The 21,573-nt window shown below is 46.8% G+C and overlaps 1 protein-coding gene across 1 annotated transcript; it reads left to right on the top strand.

Annotated features, from left to right (window-relative positions):
• The first annotated feature begins 14,989 nt into the window (after positions 1-14,989).
• LOC109750371 (AP2/ERF and B3 domain-containing protein Os01g0141000) lies at positions 14,990-16,269 on the top strand. The gene has a single exon (XM_020309335.4). It carries the CDS (start codon positions 15,130-15,132, stop codon positions 16,045-16,047), a length of 918 nt encoding a protein of 305 aa, XP_020164924.1. The 5' UTR covers positions 14,990-15,129; the 3' UTR covers positions 16,048-16,269.
• Positions 16,270-21,573: the final 5,304 nt, after the last annotated feature.

Below are 21,573 nucleotides of genomic sequence, written 5' to 3'. Positions count from 1 at the left end.
GTTCAGTCATGAACCGGGACTAATGTGAGCATTGGTCCCGGTTCGTGCGGCCAGGGGCCTGCCGGGCCTCGTGGGGGCATTGGTCCCGGTTCGTCCGGACCCTTTGGTCCCGGTTGGTGGGACAAACCGGGACCAATGGGCCACGCTCCTGGCCCACCACCCTTTAGTCCCGGTTCATACCACAAACCGGGACTAAAGGGCTGGTCCTAGTTGCGGCCAGTGTTTAGTCCCACCTCGCCAACCGAAGGGCGCTCACACCAGTTTATAAGCCCGTCCCTCTCTGCCTTGTTGAGCTCCTCTCAAAGTGAAAATAGATGCCCTTATACAGGGAATTTGACCTAAATTCACAGTAAATTTCTTTGAATTTCATAGAAATTTATTATGAATTTAGGTTGAATTTCCTCTATAGGCGCATCTATGTTCATTTTTTATAGTAAATAAAAATAAATAAACCTTAATAAAATAAACTATAGTAACTAAAATAAATAAACCTTAATAAATTAAATAAAAATAGCAGCAGTAAAATAAATAAAATTAGCAGCAGTAAAATAATTAAAGTAAAATACATAAGTAATTAGAAATAAAATAAATAAGTTTTTTGTTGTAAGTAGAAACAAAACAAAACAAATAAAGCAAAAGAGAAAACAAAAAACAGAGAAAAAAAATTATGCCACCTACTGGGCCACCACGGCCTGAATACAACTTGAAACCCATCCGTGGGCCAGGATTCAGGCCCGCAGAAGGCCCAGTAGGCCCCACAGGCAAAGAGAACGGTTAGGCCCGAAAGCCTGCAGTTGAGAGGAGCTCGAGAGGGTGGGCGCAGCAGCGCTTATAAACCACTCTCGAGCCCTCTCAACTAGCGAGGTGGGACTAAACTTTTGCCGCGGGGCAGCACAAGGCCTTTGGTCCCGGTTGGTGCCACCAACCGGGACCAAAGGGGGCATTGGTCCTGGTTCGTGGCACCAACCGGGACCAAAGGCCTTTAGTCCCGGTTGGTGCCACGAACCGGGACCAAATAGTTCCCTATATATACCCCATCGCCACAGCAGAGCACTCCACAGTGCTCTGTTTTTTCTGGTCGGTGAGGGGAGGGCATTGGGTGCTCTAGCTCACCTCCTATGCACATGAGGTGTTCAATGAAATGTCTGAGCCACACTAGTTAATCTTTCTCCTCTCGAAACTCGACCTCCGAGCTCCATTTTCCCCGAGATTTGTGTAAGTTTAGCGGTCCGTCACGTCCCGTCCCCGTCTTCACCGCCGTCGATCGCCCGCGCCGATCTCGTCGCCAGCACCACCGTGGTGAGCCTCTTGTTCTTATCTTCTTTCTGAAAGGAAAAAAATTCTTACTTTAGATAGTTACTTGTCTAATTTTGTTACTTTTATTATTCCTTCTTATTACATAGTGCGATGGTTTTGGTATCCGCCCCCGTCGGCCCTCCTCCTGTCTATGATTCGGATGTGGTATATATTATCTTTTTATAACTATTTGGTTCATTTATTGTTTATGACAAATATACCGACCAACGTGACATAGATTTTATTTATCTAGGAGGTGGTTGAACCGGAAATTCTAACCGACCCTATTGTCGAGAGGTTAAATTTAGTTGAAGAAGAAAACAATTACTTGAAGAAAAAAATAAAAAAAATTGAGGAGGAGAAGATGATATTTGAGTTGCATGTTGCGGATGTCGTCGATGATCACAAGATCAAGATGGATGCAATGCGCTTGAAGATTAGAAAGATTAGAAAATATGCCATTCATACCGAGGCTTGGTATCATTATGCCGTTGGATCAATTGTTACCTTGGTTGCGATTATGATCGCATTTGTTTTCGCATTGAAATGTTTTACATAGTTTCAATGTATGGTTTAATTAATTAGATGCTCTGGAGAGCTATATATATGTTGTTAGATGAGAACTATGTATGTACTTTGGTTTTAATGTGATGATGAACTTCTATTAATTTGGTCACTTAATTATCTATTCATGATGTTCTGTAATGGTTTTTGACACACTTAATTATATATAATGCACGCAGATGAACCGGCAATGGATGTACAGTGACAGACACACCTCCGAGTACATTAAGGGCGTGCATGATTTTCTCGAAGTGGCTGAGGCAAACAAGCAGAATGGTTTTATGTGTTGTCCATGCCCTATATGTGGGAATACGAAGTCTTACTCTGACCGGAAAATCCTTCACACCCACCTGCTTTACAAGGGTTTCATGCCACACTATAATGTTTGGACGAGGCACGGAGAAATAGGGGTTATGATGGAAGACGGCAAAGAAGAAGAGGACGATGACAACTATGTGCCCCCTGAATACGGTGATGCTGCAACGGGGGAAGCTGCTGAAGATCAAGAGGAACCAGACGATGTGCCCAATGATGCTGCAAGGGGGGAAGCTGCTGAAGATCAAGCGGAACCAGTGCCCGATGATGATGATCTCCGCCGGGTGATTGTCGATGCAAGGACGCAATGCAAAAGTCAAAAGGAGAAGCTGAAGTTCGATCGCATGTTAGAGGATCACAAAAAAGGGTTATACCCCAATTGCGAAGATGGCAACACAAAGCTCGGTACCGTACTGGAATTGCTGCAGTGGAAGGCAGAGAATGCTGTGCCTGACAAAGGATTTGAGAAGCTATTGAAAATATTGAAGAAGAAGCTTCCAAAGGATAACGAAATGCCCGACAGTACATACGCAGCAAAGAAGGTCGTATGCCCTCTAGGATTGGAGGTGCAGAAGATACATGCATGCCCTAATGACTGCATCCTCTACCGCGATGCGTACAAGGATCTGAACGCATGCCCGGTATGCGGTGCATTGCGGTATAAGATCAGACGAGATGACCCTGGTGATGTTGACGGCCAGCCCCCCAGGAAGAGGGTTCCTGCGAAGGTGATGTGGTATGCTCCTATAATACCACGGTTGAAACATCTGTTCAGAAACGAAGAGCATGCCAAGTTGATGCGATGGCACAGTGAGGACCGTAAGAAAGACGGGAAGTTGAGAGCACCCGCTGACGGGTCGCGCTGGAGAAAAAACGAGAGAAAGTACTGGGCTGAGTTTGCAGCTGACCCAAGGAACATATGGTTTGGTTTAAGCGCGGATGGCATTAATCCTTTCGGGGAGCAGAGCAGCAATCACAGCACCTGGCCCGTGACTCTATGTATGTATAACCTTCCTCCTTGGATGTGCATAAAGCGGAAGTTCATTATGATGCCAGTTCTCATCCAAGGCCCTAAGCAACCCGGCAATGACATTGATGTGTACCTAAGGCCATTAGTTGAAGAACTTTTACAGTTGTGGAATGGGAACGGTGTACGTACGTGGGATGAGCACAAACAGGAGGAATTTAACCTGCACGCGTTGCTGTTTGTAACCATCAACAATTGGCCCGCTCTCAGTAACCTTTCAGGACAGACAAACAAGGGATACCACGCATGCACGCACTGTTTGGATGACACTGAAAGTATATACCTGGACAAATGCAGGAAGAATGTGTACCTGGGCCATCGTCGATTTCTTCCGACCAACCATCAATGTCGAAAGAAAGGCAAGCATTTCAAAGGCGAGGCAGATCACCGGAAGAAGCCCGCCATGCGTACCGGTGATCACGTACTTGCTATGGTCAATAATTTACACGTAATCTTTGGAAAGGGTCCCGGCGGACTAGCTGTTCCGAATGACGCTGAGGTACACACACCCATGTGGAAGAAGAAATCTATATTTTGGGACCTACCCTACTGGAAAGAGCTAGAGGTCCGCTCTTCAATCGACGTGATGCACGTGACGAAGAACCTTTGCGTGAACGTGCTAGGCTTCTTGGGCGTGTATGGGAAGACAAAAGATACACCTGAGGCACGGGAGGACCTGCAACGTTTGCACGAAAAAGGTGGCATGCCTCCGAAGCAGTATGAAGGTCTTGCCAGCTACGCTCTTACGAAAGAAGAGAAAGAAATCTTCTTTGAATGCCTGCTCAGTATGAAGGTCCCGACTGGCTTCTCGTCGAATATAAAGGGAATAATAAATATGTCAGAGAAAGAGTTCCAGAACCTAAAGTCTCATGACTGCCACGTGATTATGACGCAACTGCTTCCGGTTGCATTGAGGAGGCTTCTACCGGAAAACGTCCGATTAGCCATTGTGAAGCTATGTGCATTCCTCAATGCAATCTCTCAGAAGGTGATCGATCCAGAAATCATACCAAGGCTAAGGAGTGATGTGGCGCAATGTCTTGTCAGTTTCGAGCTGGTGTTCCCACCATCCTTTTTCAATATCATGACGCACGTCCTAGTTCATCTAGTCGACGAGATTGTCATTCTGGGGCCCGTATTTCTACACAATATGTTCCCCTTTGAGTGGTTCATGGGAGTCCTAAAGAAATATGTCCGTAACCGCGCTAGGCCAGAAGGAAGCATCTCCATGGGCCATCAAACAGAGGATGTCATTGGGTTTTGTGTTGACTTCATTCCTGGCCTTAAGAAGATAGGTCTCCCTAAATCGCGGTATGAGGGGAGACTGACTGGAAAAGGCACGCTTGGAGGGGACTCAATAATATGCAGGGACGGATATTCTTGGTCTCAAGCACACTACATAGTTCTACAGAACTCTACCTTGGTGACACCGTATGTCGATGAACACAAGAACAGTCTGCGCTCCAAACACCCGGAGCAGTGTGACGACTGGATTACATGTGAACACATCAGGACTTTCAGCAGTTGGTTGGAAACACGTCTCAGAGGTGACACCACTGTTCGTGATGAGTTGTACTCGTTGTCCAGGGGACCATCTTCGACTGTATTGACTTATAAAGGATACGAGATAAATGGGAATACATTTTACATGATCGCCCAAGATCAAAAGAGCACCAACCAAAACTGCGGTGTCCGCTTTGATGCAGCAACCGAGAGGGGAAAGGACACATATTATGGTTACATAATGGACATATGGGAACTTGACTACGGACATGATTTTAAGGTCCCTTTGTTTAAGTGCAAATGGGTCAATCTGTCGGGAGGCGGGGTACAGGTAGACCCACTGACGAACCGTTCGTCCTAGCCAATGATGTGGAACAGGTTATCTATGTGAAGGACATGTCTACCAGACCGAGAAAAAGAAAAGATAAGGAAGCGAATACATCATACGATGAGCCAAAGTGCCACATTGTGGGAGTGGAGGGCAAGACAGACATGTCTGAAGATTATGAAAAGTTTCATGAAATTCCTCCCTTCAAAGTCAAGGCTGACCCAAGCATCCTGATCAACGATGAAGATTATCCATGGTTACGGCGCAATAAGCAAATGACACAAGCGAAGAAAAAGTGAAGACTTTCTCCCGCAACTATTATGATGATACCATGCCAACTTTGTAACAGACGAGTATGATACCATTGTCCGTTTTGTACACGAAGTGCATCTAGTTTTTGCCGTAACCCTCTCAACTTTCTTGCACATGCTATGTGGATGAAATGATGATACCATGCCAACTTTCAACCTTTTCAGAGTTCATTTGAAATGCTTTTCAATTTTAGGGTCTTATAGCTCAATATAATTAGTAAATGCATGAAAAATAACAGGCCAAAAATTAAAAATTATGCCACCTACTGGGCCACCACGGCCTGAATACGATTAGAAACCCATCCATGGGCCAGGATTCAGGCCCGCAGAAGGCCCAGTAGGCCCACAGGCATGTACAGAGAGGTTAGGCCCGTAAGCCTGCTTTAGAGAGGAGCTCGACAGCTCAGGCGCACCGCATCTTATAAACAGGTGCGGCTCTCTCTCAGCTAGCGAGGTGGGACTAAACTCCCACCACCACGCCGCTGTGCAAGGCCATTGGTCCCGGTTGGTGGCACGAACCGGGACCAATTCCACCCTTTGGTCCCGGTTGGTGCCACGAACCGGTACTAATGAGGCTGTGGCCCCACGAGCACCTTTAGTACCGGTTCGTGGCACGAACCGGTACTAGAGTTTCTTACTAAGCAGTTTTTTAGTCCCACCTCGCTAGCTGAGAGGCACTAGGAGCGGTTTATAAGCCCTGAGTGCAGAGACGATGAAGAAGAGGCGCAATGCTCACGTTGCTTAGCTTCAAGCCTTGAGGAATAAGGTAGACTGTATGGAGCTATGTGCAGTGCAGTCTACACTATTCCGAAAGGCTTGAAGCAAATCAACGAGCATTGCGCCCCTTTTTTATTTTTAATAACTTATTACAACTCCGGACTTCTTGTGTTTCGACAAAATAAAATAAACTTTAATAAAATTTATGAAACTAAAATTAACAAAGTATTTTCTGTTCAAAACATTATAAGAAACCTCTAGTATTATTGAAACTAAAATCATATAAAATTGATGCAACTAAAATTATCGAAGTATTTTCTGTTCAAAATCATTAAAAGCAAAAAGAATTTTCATAAAGAACTTCTTTTGATAGAAACTTTAATAGCAAAAAGAATTATCATAAAGTAAAATAAATAAGTAATTAGAAATAAAATAAAATAAAATAAATAAGTTTTTTGTTGTAAGTAGAAACAAAACAAAATAAATAAAGCAAAAAAGAAAACAGAAAAACTAAATACAGCAAAAAGAATTTTCATAAAGAACTTTTTTTGATAGAAACTTTAATAGCAAAAAGAATTATCATAAAGTAAAATAAATAAGTAATTAGAAACAAAATAAAATAAAATAAATAAGTTTTTTGTTGGAAGTAGAAACAAAACAAAATAAATAAAGCAAAAAAGAAAACAAAAAAACTAAATACAGCAAAAAGAATTTTCATAAAGAACTTTTTTTGATAGAAACTTTAATAGCAAAAAGAATTATCATAAAGTAAAATAAATAAGTAATTAGAAACAAAATAAAATAAAATAAATAAGTTTTTTATTGTAAGTAGAAACAAAACAAAATAAATAAAGCAAAAAAGAAAACAAAAAAACTAAATACAGCAAAAAAAATTGTTGGGGCGCTGCCAGCTGGGCCCTCCAACCCTCGGGTTTGCAAATACAGGCCCAGAAGGGCTAGAGGGCTCAACGGGCAGCGCGCCAAAGTTAGGCCCAGAAGCCTGCTATAGAGAGGAGTTCGAGACAGCAGCCGCAGCGGGGCTTATAAACCACTCCGAGCCCCTCTCAACTAGCGAGGTGGGACTAAACTTTTGGCCGCGACGCGGGCAGCAAGAGGCCTTTGGTCCCGGTTGGTGCCACCAACCGGGACTAAAGGGGTGCATTGGTACCGGTTCGTGGCACCAACCGGGACCAATGCGCCCCCTTTAGTCCCGGTTGGTGCCACCAACCGGGACCAAAGGCCGCCGCTTCCCGCCCTTTGCGCTGCTGAAAAGAGGGCTTTGGTCCCGGTTGGTGCCACGAACCGGGACTAAAGGCTTTGCTATATAAGCAAACACTTAGGAAATTTTTCAGAGTTCATCTGCAGTTTGCCCCGACGACGCCGACGCCGGCAGGCTGCCCCGACACCGCCCGCCGCCCCGACGCCGCCCGCCCGCCCCCGCCGTCGCCGCCCCCGCCGCCGTCGCCCCCGCCGTCGCCGTCGCCGTCGCCATCGCCGTTGCCCGCGCCCTCGCCGTCAGCCGCGCCCCTGCCCCGACGTGCGCCGCCTCGGCCCGTCCCTGTCGTCGCCGTCGCCCTGCCCCGCCCTTCGCCGCCGACGCCTCTGCCCCTGCCCCGACCACGCCGCCGTCGCCTCTGCCCCTGCCCCGACGCGCCGCCGTCGCCTTGGTCAGGGCCGGCACTGCCCCCTTCCTCCCTGTTTTTTCTGCACATTTATATGCTTGTATGTATATGTATTAGTATATGTATGTGTGTATATCTGTTTATATGTCCTTTTTTAGATCTTTTTTTTGCATTTTCTCTGTGTATATGTATGTATATATGTTCTCTGTGTATATATATGTTCATGTATATATGCAAAAGATAGATTTTTAGAAAAGCTAGGATTTTTTTCTGTTCATAGATTTTTTTGGTGATATTAATTATTGTAGAATATGCAAAAGTTTGTATATTCATATGAACAATGCATTAGGCAAAACCTTTACTTTTTTTTGAAATTTTCTATTTGAACACTTTTTATGAATGAGAGGAAAAAGGAAAATAAGAAGAGGAAGAAAGGAGAAGAAGAGGAGAGGAAGAAGAGGAGAAATAAATAAGAAGAGAAAAAAAGAAGAAAAAGAAGAGGAGAAGAAGAAAGGAATAGAAGAGAAGAAGAAAAAATAGAAAAAATTCTATTTTTTCTTCTTCTCTCCTCTATTCCTTTCTTCTTCTCCTCTTTTTTTTCTTCTTTTTTTCTTCGATCTTCTCCTCTATTCCTTTTCTTCTTCTCCTCTTTTTGTTTCTTCTTCGTTTTCTTATGTTTTATCGGGTCTGTCGTCGTCGATATACCCCTGTCGCGATAACTTCAACACGAGGGGGGGTCGATATACCCCCTCCCCGATAATATTATTTTCCCATGTACGTTCATTGTCGTTGTCGATATAACCCCCACCCGATAACTTCAACACGTGGGGGGTCGATATACCCCCTCCCCGATAACATTATTTTCCCATGTATGTATGTCGTCGTTGTCGATATATATAACTCCCTCCCAGATAACTTCGACATGATGGACGGTCGATATTTATACCCCCTCTCGACCGTGATAACTTATACCACGGGAGCACCCCCCGGCCCTCTCGCTCGACCAAAACTCTCGAGGACACCCAAACCATAGAAAAAAACGATGTCGGTCTCCTACACCCTCCCGCCGCGCCCCTACCCTTGAAGCGTTGCTGAGGCCACCCCAAACCCGGAATAAGCTAGGTCTACGTTTGCACTAACCACCTGCTGTCATGTTTGTGTAATAATTGCCATGTTGTAATATTTGCAGAAACAATGGAGCACGGACGAGACGAGCAAGCAGAAGAGGTGTTGGGGGACATAATCTTAGCCGGAGGTGATATCTTGTCGTATCTTAATGACAATGATGGTCTGGAAGAACGGGGTGAAGAAGAAGGCTACGGTGATCGAAGAGTGGAGGAGGAAAGACATGATTATGATGGCTCCGGTGACCCAATGCTGGTGCAAGAAGGAGCCCGTGGTGACGGCTCCGTTGACCGAACAAAGTCCGGCCACGTAAATATATTAGTTAAGCCTGTGCTGACTAGCTAATTGATGCATTCATTGTTTTGGTATGTACACATATTAATTAACACTCGTCTTTCTTCTTTTTTCTAGCCCTCCGGATCGAGCACAACTGCGGTAAAGAGACGAGGCCCGAAGAGAAAGTTGCGCTCGGATGAAAGGTTTGAGATCACAGCAATCGCGCGCGACGGCCAACCGATTGAACCCATCCAGACAAAGGATGCATTTGCTGCTCAGTGCGGGGTTCTAGTTAGGGACAAGATCCCGATCAGCATCCACCAATGGTATAAGCCTAAGAAGGAAGACCCTGAGGTGTCTTATGTCAATGATATGCAGAAAGATGATCTTTGGACTGAGCTGAAGGCAAATTTCACCCTACCGCCAGAGGAGGATCCGGAGAAGCCAGTTAAAGAGCAATTAATCAAGTCTCATGCTCTTAAGAAGATGGCAGACCTATTCAGGAGGTGGAAGAATGAGCTGAAAACGTTTCTCAACAAAGAAGAGACACCAGGATTCATCGGCCGGTATGAGAAGATCAGAGATCACTGGCCCGCATTTGTGGCCCACAAGACATCGGAAAAGAGTAAGAAGATGTCAGCGACAAACAAGAAGAATGCTGCGAAGAAGAAGCTTCACCATCGCACGGGGTCAGGTGGCTACCTCAAAGCCCGGCCTAAGTGGGCCAAGGCTAAGAATGATCTGCTTGAAAAAGGGATCGAACCACAGACAATGAACTGGACAGACCGTTGTCGGACTTGGTTCTTCGGGGCTGGCGGAACCTTGGACCTTGTATCAGGGAGGTGCGTTTGGACGAACGAGCTTTTGAGAATACCAGTCAAGAAGATTCAGCAATATATCGATGCAGCGCAGGAAGGGACGTTCGTTCCAGACAGAGAGAACGACGAGCTCACAATGGCCCTCGGGAATCCTGAGCACCCTGGACGGACACGAGGCACGCCAGGCTCCGTTCCGTGGAAGGCTGGTTTTCTGGACGCAGGCGGTTACAAAAGCCAGGAGAGGAGGAAAAAAATGGAGCAGACCCAAATTCAGAAGCTGCACGAAAGGGTTCAAGCGCTAGAGGAACGAGACAGCAATCGACATGCCGAAACTACCCCCGAAGCTACCCCGCCATCTCAGCGGAGAAGCAGCGTGGCTTCCACCGAGCTGCTTCAGCTGGAGCATGTCTTGACGGCTCCTGCTAGCTACCCCGTGGATACTATCACGGAGTCTCAACATTGCCACCTTATGGCGCAATGGCAGAACTTCAAAGTCAAGGCGGCTGTTGGCTCTGTTTTACCTCCTGAACCCGGCGCAACCTACCATTGCCGGCCGATTCCAGAAGGATATGCTAGGGTGATGGTGGATGAAATAACGGAGGGATTTGAGGACCTCCAGCTTGACCACCCTACCGGTGAAGGGGAGACTCGGCTGGGTTTAGCTCTGAAGACTCCGTGCCTATGGCGGAAGGAGCTCATCAACCTTCCGAACTGGACGGCTCCGGCGAGTAAGGGCAGTCCGCCTCCTCCTCCGCCTCCTCCTCCGGCGAGTGATCAGGGCACTCAGCCTCCTTCTCCGCCGCGTGGCGGCACTCCGCCTCCTCCTCCGCCTCCTCCTCCGGCGAGTGATCAGGGCACTCAGCCTCCTTCTCTGGCGCGTGGCAGCACTCCGCCTCCTTCTCCGCCTGCGTCGGCGCGCCAGAGCAGCCAGCCTCCTCCTTCTCCGCCTCGTCAGCAAGGGCGGAAGAGACCCGCGGCCGCTGCGGCTGCTCCGGCGCGTCGTAGTCCTTCTCCTCCGCCTCATAAGCAAGGAAAGAAGACACCCGCAGCCGCTCCGTCTGCTCTGCCGGCGTCTAGCAGTACAGCTGCCAGAGGCGGGAGGCAATACAGATTCGGTCCTTCTCTGAAGACTCCAGAGAAGTTACCATACGAAAGGACCGAGGAGGAAACCAGGAAGATCGTGCGAGCCGAAGTGACAAACTTCTTTGAAGGGGTGAAAGCAAAGAAACATCCACCTCAGGAGGAGAAGGTAGATCCGGTGAAAGCAAAGCGCACTCTGGCTGCCCTGACAAAACCACCAAAGTTTCCGCCGAGAGGCAACTATGAGCGCATTCTTGCAAAGACATATGCCAAAGCGGAGCGGTCGGGAAGTACTGTCAGTGATCAAAGGTTAAAAGAACGACGAGCTGGGAAAAAAATTGCCCAGCTCGGCGAACAAGCGAACCAATCGTGCCCCCCGCTCAAGGTGTCAAAAGATATCGTCGCTAATGATCCGAGGATGGTGCCCGGTTATAGCAATCTTGGAGATTACCTGCCCGACGATGTACATTATGAAATCATGGAGGTGGACGAACACAAATACCATTACGGGAAGCCTCTCGTCAAAGATGAAAGATCTCTAACAACGATGATGCGAAGATTACATGATTGGTACATGCAGAGAGTCTGATGGGATGAGTACTTTGACGCTGAGAGTTAAACCGGAGCATGACCTCGTTGGAATTGAACTGCTGAATGTTCCATTTGAGGATTTCTTCCAGTTTTACAATCAAAAGGCCCTCGATAAAACAACGATCACTTGCTACTGTCTGTAAGTAGTACTACTTCTGTCATTAAGTCTCTCTATATAGGTCAGCTCTTTCATTGCATGTATTTATAAATATCCTCACTATATTATGCAGATTGAAGATCGCCGAATTGAAGAAAAGACAAATCGGTGATATTGGGTTCATTAACACAAATCTCATAGATGCATATACGGTTGAAAAACATCCCAAAGAAGCCGAGGCCAACTTGCTACGATCGTTGGAATTAAATCAAAACAAAGATATAATACTCTTTCCTTACAACTTCAAGTGAGTGTTACTGTCTTGTGCATATTCGGTTTCCCTTATTAGTCCAGGTTATGGTAATGTAATTGATGACTTATGCATGCATGCACAGCTTCCACTTTATTCTCGTAGAGATTAAGCTTGAGCAGGGAGTAGTAACCGTCTTAGACTCGAGACGAAAAGATCCCCAGGACTATGCGAACATGACTCAAATGCTCGAGAAGTAAGTTAAATTGATCATTATCCACCATATCAGCAACTTTGTTCATTTCCTGATATCAAGTAATTGTTTTCTTTGTCTGGCAGGGTTTGGAGAAAATTCACCACAAAAGCTCCGGGACTGCCGAAGAAGCTGCAATTTAAACACCCGAAAGTAAGTACTATAGTAGCATGTTCCACGCATCTCCTAGTGATTCAAGCGCTAGTTTCATAAATACCATTTAGCATGCTTGCTTATCAGTTTGATTGACCTCTATTTCTTGTAAAGTGGTTGTGGCAGGAACCCGGGAATAATTACTGTGGATACTACGTTTACGAGTCCATCCGTTACACGACCTGTGAGCGGGGCTAGTCTGACGAACAATATGAAGTGCGTAAACAATAATATTCACAATTTTATTTTATTACCATCATTTGTGTTGAGTTTCATTTATTCATATATATATGTATTGACCCCCTTCTTCAAATTAGATGTTTCGGAAGCGAGATGAACTCCTAGCACCAGATCGTATGCGAGCAATTCAAGAGGAATTGGCGGCATTCTTCCTTGACCACGTGATCGCTGAAAACGGAGAATACTATGTGGACCCTGTGTTCTTACAATTTAATTAGGAGATTGTATTGTAAGAGATAATTATTGTATATATGTAGCCGGTAGTGTCGGATAGATATACGAGAACTTGTTGTTCGACCAATCTCTCGGAGAAGGAGAGGTGGTCGATATCACTTCTCTCTGTATGCATATGTTCATGACGATCTTCTGTTTCCATCATTTGATTACTAGCTAGCGTGTCTAGTCCTCTCCATACGTATATAGTACGTAGCGTCGACCAAGCACGGAGATAAGAGAGGACACTTCTCTCTATTAATTAGCTAGCTAACACAATATATGAAACACCTAAATTAACCCCCCAACCCCCCCCCCCTTTCAAAAAAAACAAAAACCCCAGCCCCTGAAATGCTGACGCGTGGATGCCTATTGGTCCCGGTTGGTGACACCAACCGGGACAAAAGGCCCTGCCTATTGGTCCCGGTTGGTGGCACCAACCGGGACCAAAGGCCCCCCCTGCCTGGGCTGGCAACAGCGGCCACGTGGAGGACCTTCTGTCCCGGTTCGTGTAAGAACCGGGACTAAAGGGTTAGGGCTTTAGTAACGACCCTTTAGTCCCGGTTCGAAAACCGAGACAAAAGGCCCTTACAAACAGGGGTAAAAGCCCCTTTTCCTACTAGTGATCAACCTTCCGGTGATCCGATAATTATTCGGTGTATTCTGGAACTCTTCCGGAGACCGAATACTATCATCCTATATATCAATCTTTACCTCCCGACCATTCCGGAGCTCCTCGTTATGTCCGTGATCTCATCCGGGACTCCGAACAACATACAGTCACCAACATACATAACTCATATAATACTATATCGTCAACAAACGTGAAGCGTGCGGACCATACGGGTTCGAGAATGATGTAGACATGACCAAGAGGCTCTCCGGTCAATGACCAGTAGCGGGACCTGGATGCCCATATTGGTTCCTACATATTCTACGAAGATCTTTATTGATCGAACCGTTATGACAACATACGTAGTTCCTTTGTCTGTCGCTATGTTACTTGCCCGAGATTCGATCGTCGGTATCTCCATACCTAGTTCAATCTCGTTACCGGCAAGTCCCTTTACTCGTTCCGTAATACATCATCTTGTAACCAACTCCTTAGTCACTTTGCTTGCAAGCTTCTTGTGATGTTGTATTACCGAGAGGGCCCAGAGATACCTCTCCGTCATACGAAGTGACAAATCCCAATCTCGATTCATGCCAACTCAACAGACACCTTCGGAGATACCTGTAGAGCACCTTTATGATCACCCAGTTACGAAGTGACGTTTGACACGCACAAGGCATTCCTCCGGAGTCCGGTAGTTGCATGATCTGATGGTCGAAGGAACATGTATTTGACATTAAGAAGGCAGTAGCAATAAACTGAACGATCATATGCTATGCTAACAGATGGGTCTTGTCCATCACAACATTCTCCTAATGATGTGATCCCGTTATCAAATGACAACTCATGTCTATGGTTAGAAAACCTTAACCATCTTTTGATAACGAGCTAGTCTAGTAGAGGCTTACTAGGGACACGGTATTTGTTTATGTATCCACACATGTATTTAAGTTTCCGGTCAATACAATTCTAGTATGAATAATAAACTTTTATCATGATTAAGGAAATATAGTAATAACCGCTTTATTATGTCCTCTAGGGCATATTTCCAACAATCCCCACCCGCACTTGTCATCCCTTGTCCTCTCCTCCATCCGCCGCAGCGCTTTGCATCATCCCCATCTACGACAGTTCCATCATGTCTCATGCTCGGGCGCAAGATGGTATGTGGAATCGACTAGTCCAGAAAATAATTTCAGAACGGAAATCTTATCTGGCCAACATCCGCTGGGACGGCGTGGCATTTCGAACGTTTGTCATGACAGTCTTAGTTGTGTCGGGGCTAACAGTTTCTTCTTTAGAGCGACTGACTTTTTTAGGAGGATGGTAGTTTTGAGCCTTTATGTCAGAAAATGTCATGCTATTCTAAAAAAACTATTATCCCACACACAACTAAAAATAACATCAAAACGTTCGCAAATGCCACCCCTCCTGGCGAACATTCGCCAGCTAAGGAGGTCCATTTCAGAAACCTAATGTTTAGCAAATCTACAAAAAATATTGCAGTGCCTGGATGTATGCGCAAATACGTCGTACTCAGCTTTACAGAATTCCGACATTCTATATTTGAAGATATTCCCGGACATTAAGACTAAGCACACATGAGAAACAAGCATCATATTTGCCCTACGGAAATGGCAAGTTTCCAGCACTTGTTTTTAACCATTCTGAGGAGTCGACACAAGTCCCGGCATCTATGCAACGACCATAGTGCTTGTCAATTATCCCCACCGGCCGATGGCGTCTAGCAAGCCGACAAACCCCGAGATAGACAATGACATGGAGTGCTCCTCCCCGGAATCGGGGGCCGAGGACGCCGTGGAGTCGTCGTCGCCGGCGCCGGCGCCATCTTCGCGCTTCAAGGGCGTCGTGCCGCAGCCCAACGGGCGCTGGGGCGCGCAGATCTACGAGAAGCACTCGCGGGTGTGGCTTGGCACGTTCGCGGACGAGGAAGCCGCCGCGCGCGCCTACGACGTTGCCGCGCTCCGCTTCCGCGGCCGGGACGCCGTCACCAACCACCAGCTCCCGCTGGCGGCGGAGGGGGGCAGCTCGTCGTCCACGAGCGAGCTCGCCTTCCTCGCCGACCACTCCAAGGCCGAGATCGTCGACATGCTCCGCAAGCACACCTACGCCGACGAGCTCCGGCAGGGCCTGCGCCGCGGCCACGGGCGCGCGCAGCCCACGCCGGCGTGGGCGCGAGAGTTCCTCTTCGAGAAGGCCGTGACCCCGAGCGACGTCGGCAAGCTCAACCGCCTGGTGGTTCCAAAGCAGCACGCCGAGAAGCACTTCCCTCCGACGACGGCGGCGGCCACCGGAAGCAACGGCAAGGGCTTGCTGCTCAACTTCGAGGACGGCCAAGGGAAGGTGTGGCGGTTCCGGTACTCGTACTGGAACAGCAGCCAGAGCTACGTGCTCACCAAGGGCTGGAGCCGCTTTGTCCGGGAAAAGGGCCTCCGCGCCGGCGACACCGTGACGTTCTCCCGGTCGGCGTACGTGATGAATGACACGGATGAGCAGCTCTTCATCGACTACAAACAGAGTAACAAGAATGAGGAGGCGGCTGACGCGGCCAAGAATGAGTCCGGCCATGCCGCCGTCAAGCTCTTCGGCGTCGACATTGGCGGAGGTGGGATGGCGGGGTCATCAGGTGGGTGAAGAGCAAGGTAAGTTCTTCACCCATGGTGTGACTGCGATAGCCATGGTCTTTCTCCCATGGTGCGATTTCCATTTCGCGACAGAAACAGCGTTTGTAAGCGAGGGACGATTCCTTGACATTTTTCATGTCGATCTTAATTGATTTCTCTCTCTTTGAGGTTTATCGGACAGCGATGTTGCAGAGGACCTGAATATCCAGTCAGATTTTTACGCATTGGCAAATCGAGCATTTTTCATGGCAAATTAAGTTTATCGGGATGACAAATTTAGTTGACCAGCATGATAAATCCGTCTCATTTCATTTCTTTTTGCCAGAAAATGGCCGTGTTTGTAAACTAAATTAACCGTAATCGCACCTAAACAAACTGCCTAGAAAAACATCAAATTTCGCATGCCTAAAAATCTACGTCTTAAATTAGTGTATACGTTCATGGTGATATTATTGAATATGCGGTTACCGTAAGAGAGCATCATGACCAGCAGCATTTTTTGGGCTAATCATGCATGATGGGTTGTTCAAGCCATAGCTAAGCTAACACAGGCAGGTGTGCAGCAGCCAGCAGGCCAGGGGGTGCCTTTGTGCGGTTGCATGTTGATACGATGTTTCCCGATATAGAAAAACGTCCAGCCTAATTTTAGGCTGTTTTATGCTAGTACTATGAACTTCGCGTCTTGCCTACTCCATGTTAACCACTTTTGTCTCCTTCCTACATAGTACAGTACTGTTGTACATACTGTGCATATATATACTCGACATTAGTATCAGGGGACCCCTCAACCTTGGCTGCCGTAGCCATGATGGTCAGGCTTTATAAATGGCCTTGTATGGCAGCTAGCTGCCTGCCTACTGGCAGCAACAGCTGAGATCTCGACTTCTTCCTGATCGACCTGACATTTGGCCCCATTTTCTTCTAAACAAAACATCCTCCTGGGCCATTCCCAATTCAGTTCTATTTGGTGGGAAAATATCTAGTGCACTCGACATTTAGGCGTTCTCATGCTCCGTGTCTAAAAATTCAACTTTAAATGTTCAAAAAAAAACTACTGCGAATCTTCACAAGTAATGTGTCTACGACCCTTAAAAAATTCATATCCAAACTCGAAATGCACATTGAGAAAATAAAAAGAGAATTCTTGATGTGAATAGCGTCATTTTTTGCTTTTGTCTTTTCGTGACACTATTCATACTCAATTTGTCTTTTTTTCCTCAGTGTGTTTTTCAGTTTGAATCTAAATTTTCTAGAGGTTGTAGACACATGTCTTGGGAACATTCACATTTTAAAAAAGTTGTGTTGAAACATTTAAAATTGACCTTTTATAATTTAGTATGAATAGTGAGATGTAAGAGCATCTACGGTCAAGGGCCCAAAACCCGTTTCAAACGTCCGGGCGGACGGCTCGGTCACCGAACGGTCACGAAAATGCGACCCAGACGCACTCCTCAAATGGAGAGCCCGAGCTAACCCGCACTCCTGATATCCAACTCAAATATTGAGCGGATATGAGGGTGCCCGGGTGCACCCGTCACGCCGGACCCGACAGCCCTACCCCACCACAATTTGCAGAGAGAGAGGGAAGCGGCGGCATTGCAGGGAGCGGATGCGGAATTAGGACGCAAGGATGGCCTTGGAGCAGGCGGCATGGATGACATCCGGCTAGTGATCCGTCCAACCAGCAACTGATCCGTCACGCTCGGACATTGATTTCATTTTGGCATGTTCGTCATGCTTTGCTTTGTTGAATTATGATTTGTTTTGCTTTGTTTCGAACGGTTGAATTGGGACAATTTGTATCCTATGATCGCCGTGCATGGATTTGAGGTTCCGAATTAGAGGTGTATGGATGTGCGGCATCACATATGAGGGGCTGCCCGACGCTGTTCGCGGGTGCGCCCGGACGCGCCCGCAGGCGTATAGGGGGGCGGATTTGCCAAGTCCGACTGTAGATGCTTTAACATCATGGCGGAGTCATGCCACATCTGAGTTACTTTCAGATGAAAAAAAATGCTCCCTTTGTTTGAAAATACACATCATTTCAGAAATGAACAAGAGTCTGTCACAACACATGTAGCTATGCTTTTGACATGAATATTTGTCATAACAATCCTGATGATATCATGTTCACCTATGTCATCTTATTATCACATTCAATAACTGAGCTGCAACTGCCCTCGAGTTGATACTTTTACTGGTAGCCAGGCATATACCAGGGCGTGGACTAGTTGCAAATCTCCCTCTACCAAATATGAAATGTAAGGCTCTATCGTCCACCGTCTCCTTTCTCCAACTTAAAGTACGACCCCTCCACTTCATTCTCTTTGTTTTGATTTTTTCCCTCCTATCTCTTGTTTTTCACTGTTTTGCTTGAAAACTGCTTTAACTATCTTGTCTCTTATTGACTAGCCAAATAAAATTTAATTTTATTTGATAGGCAATTATGTTAAGATCCATCACCGCCATGATGTGATAAATATGTATTTGCACAATCACACTAATATGAACAAGTAAATCACGAGTTAATGTACTCGAACATTAAAATTCCGTTGCAATGCATGGGCAATTATATACTCCCTAATAACTAAAACGTGCTAGCCTCATACCGGTGTTCCGGTGGTCAAAATGAGCATGCCTACTGTTGTATGTGTCCCTTTATACCGACTGTTGCACATGTTGTCAAAATGATCTACCGATACCGACTGTTGTATGTGTCCCATGGATGTCGGCACACGCGAGGTACTGTGCCCCTGTGGACCTGATTATTGCGCAAGCAAGATGGGCAAGTGGAAGCAGATGGGTTTGTCCGTGGCCACGTGGGGGGAGGACCGGAGGAGTGTGACTGTGACACCTGGCTGGATGGAGAGAGGTGGACCCCAAGAGTTGATTGCCGTACATTTGTTGACGTTGGCGGTTACTTATAGGAGTATCTAGCTAGCTACACATTTTGATGTGATTTTAGTTGAGATCGATGGACCTCCGATGATTTATCGAGGTTTCTATTTTCAGAAACTTGCACGAGGCCGGGTATGTACGGTCGCGGTTTTCCAATGGTGGCCATCATACTCTTTCGTCTTAGGCTAACTCCAACGGACCGACGCAAACGGACGCGAATTTTGTCCGTTTTCTGCCTATTTGGGTCGGTTGTAGGCGCGGCATCAGCCCTTGTTTATGCAAATCTTGCCAGTGCGCCTAACAGGCTGACCTATTTGCTCCATGTAGCCAGAGTTTTTCCAACAAACATATTTTGCATCACCATACATAGCTATTTAGATTGCACAAATAAAGCTAAGATTCATGTCGGCCATCATACAAAATAATCTGCAACACCGGCCATAGTTTAGAATTCATGCTGGCATACAAATGAATTGTGTCTCGTCCACAGTTCACACATTGGACAAACATAAGATGATCATGCTAGCTCGAGCATCTCCTTTTGCTTTCTCTCGAACCAAGCTCTTTCTTTAAGACTCTTGTTCAAGTCCACCGTCATGATCTTCATTTCCTTCAAGATTAGCGCGAGCTTCATCTCGTTGTTCTTGTCCGACAATTGGTCTCATCGATCTGGAGCTTCTTTTTTTTGTATGTGAAAGAGGGTCTTCATTGCCTCCTCCTCCTTCTCTTGGCACTTCCTCTCTTTCGTCTCTTCCTTCTTCTCTAGATAAGGTCGCAACTCCGCCAGAGGTGCCAACGCCGAAGGAGATAGAGCCTGGGTCATAGGGCGGCCGGCTATCATCGGCAAGGCAGAACAAATCATAGGATGGGGAGGCGGGAGAAGAGAAGGACCAGGCATCATCATGGAAGAAGGAGGAAGGTATGTCGACATTACTCTGGGTGGTAGTGGAGATTAATGAACAGAGGAAGAAGGGCGAGGGGCGTATGAAGAATACCGGTGAAAAGCAACGCATTGTGAGGCCATGCGGAGAATGATGAGCTACAGATGGTACAGAAAAGGGAGCATTTTATAGCAGTAGATCCATCATGTGATCTCATAATATCGATGGGGATAATTCATTAGCTCAGGAACCCACTAGTTCCTCGATACGCGAAGCAGTAAAAACCTTCTGGGAAGGGGAAACGTCCGCCTCTTCTTGACTAACCCACGTCTGACGATTCCTCTCCCGAGCACGGAGCCACTTCGCTTTCCCACGAGAAACGCGATAAAGCTATTCCCAAGCCGGCCCGTTTAATATTCTGGTCCCACCCACAAAGGAAAAAGATGAAGATGCTCTCTTTTTTAACTGTCATAATTGTTGCGGGCGTGCCCAAGAGCTACTGATGGAGTATTAGAAATGGGGGTGCCCCTAATACTTAGTAAATGAGCCTCGTTGGAAAAAGTCAGGGCATTCTGAAACTTGGGGGAGAATTTATTTACCGCTGACTACAGTTTGGCGCGCTGAAGGCTACACTGATGCACGGCAATCACAGCCGCATCAGCCATAGGAGATCACCAAGGAGGCGGGTGACTCCAACAGTGACAGACTTGGGTGCTGGAGCCCCAAGCATCTAGGACACACGTCACAAGGGCAGGCAGCCCATGCGGAGCACTCAACGGACTGAACATTTAATGCCCACCAAGGCTACGCGACGTAGCCCAGTGTAGGCATACAAAGAAAGGCCATCATCACGACGACCAGGGCGCACGGACGATGTGATTAGACCTTGGCAAGATCCAAGACCGAAGAAGGGCAGTCCGACACATCATATAAAGCAGGAGCACTCGAGCACCTGACATGTTACAATCTCAGGTCATCTACTGATTGTATAGAGAGCAAGTGGCATGCAGTGCCTACCATTTTGTATACATGTTTACACATGAGTTAAGGACCAATGTGGTGCTCCCATGACTATATCAGGGGAGGACCAAGGCCAGTAGAAGGAGAAGAAAAACACACCCACCAGAATACACTAGCACCCATCGATCAAGATCACCAAGTAGTAGGTTCCCGGAAGTGAAGGTTAGAAGGCTAGAAATAGGAGTGTTCGGGCACTTTAGCTACACCCCGACCACCACTGGTCGCACCCAACCACCTTCATTGTAACACAAAAGCACTTGTACTCCTCCAGTTCATATCAATACCAACAGAAGTAGGGATTTAGGATCAGATGATGGCCTGAACCTGCATAACAATCCATTTGTCCGTGCATGATCTTTGGTTTGTGATTTGACAAAGTGTTTTAGCTCATGGCCGAACTCACAAATACGGGGTATCCTCGATCCTTAGTGTCCTGAGTACACACTCCAACAACGCCCACTACCCTACTCGACATCCTGGAGAAGAACACACTTGTCACACTGTCGCAGGTGAGCATTAAGGTAGCCACCCCTCCTCACGATCAGCGGCTTGCCTTCATCGATGGCACGACTTGCACACGTGTCACACTGTCGCAGGTGAGCATTAAGGTAGCCACCCCTCCTCATGATCAGCGGCTCACCTTCATCGATGGCACGACTTGCACACGTGTCCCAGAGTCACCAATGCTAGTGCGCGCAACGCCCGGCTCACCAGACAACAAGACCATGGTTAGCTTC

This window comes from Aegilops tauschii, chromosome 4 (genome assembly GCF_002575655.3).
Source record: "Aegilops tauschii subsp. strangulata cultivar AL8/78 chromosome 4, Aet v6.0, whole genome shotgun sequence".
NCBI lineage: Eukaryota > Viridiplantae > Streptophyta > Magnoliopsida > Poales > Poaceae > Aegilops > Aegilops tauschii.
Note: the sequence above shows the minus strand (reverse complement) of the source record. Positions and strands in the feature narration are given on the sequence as shown.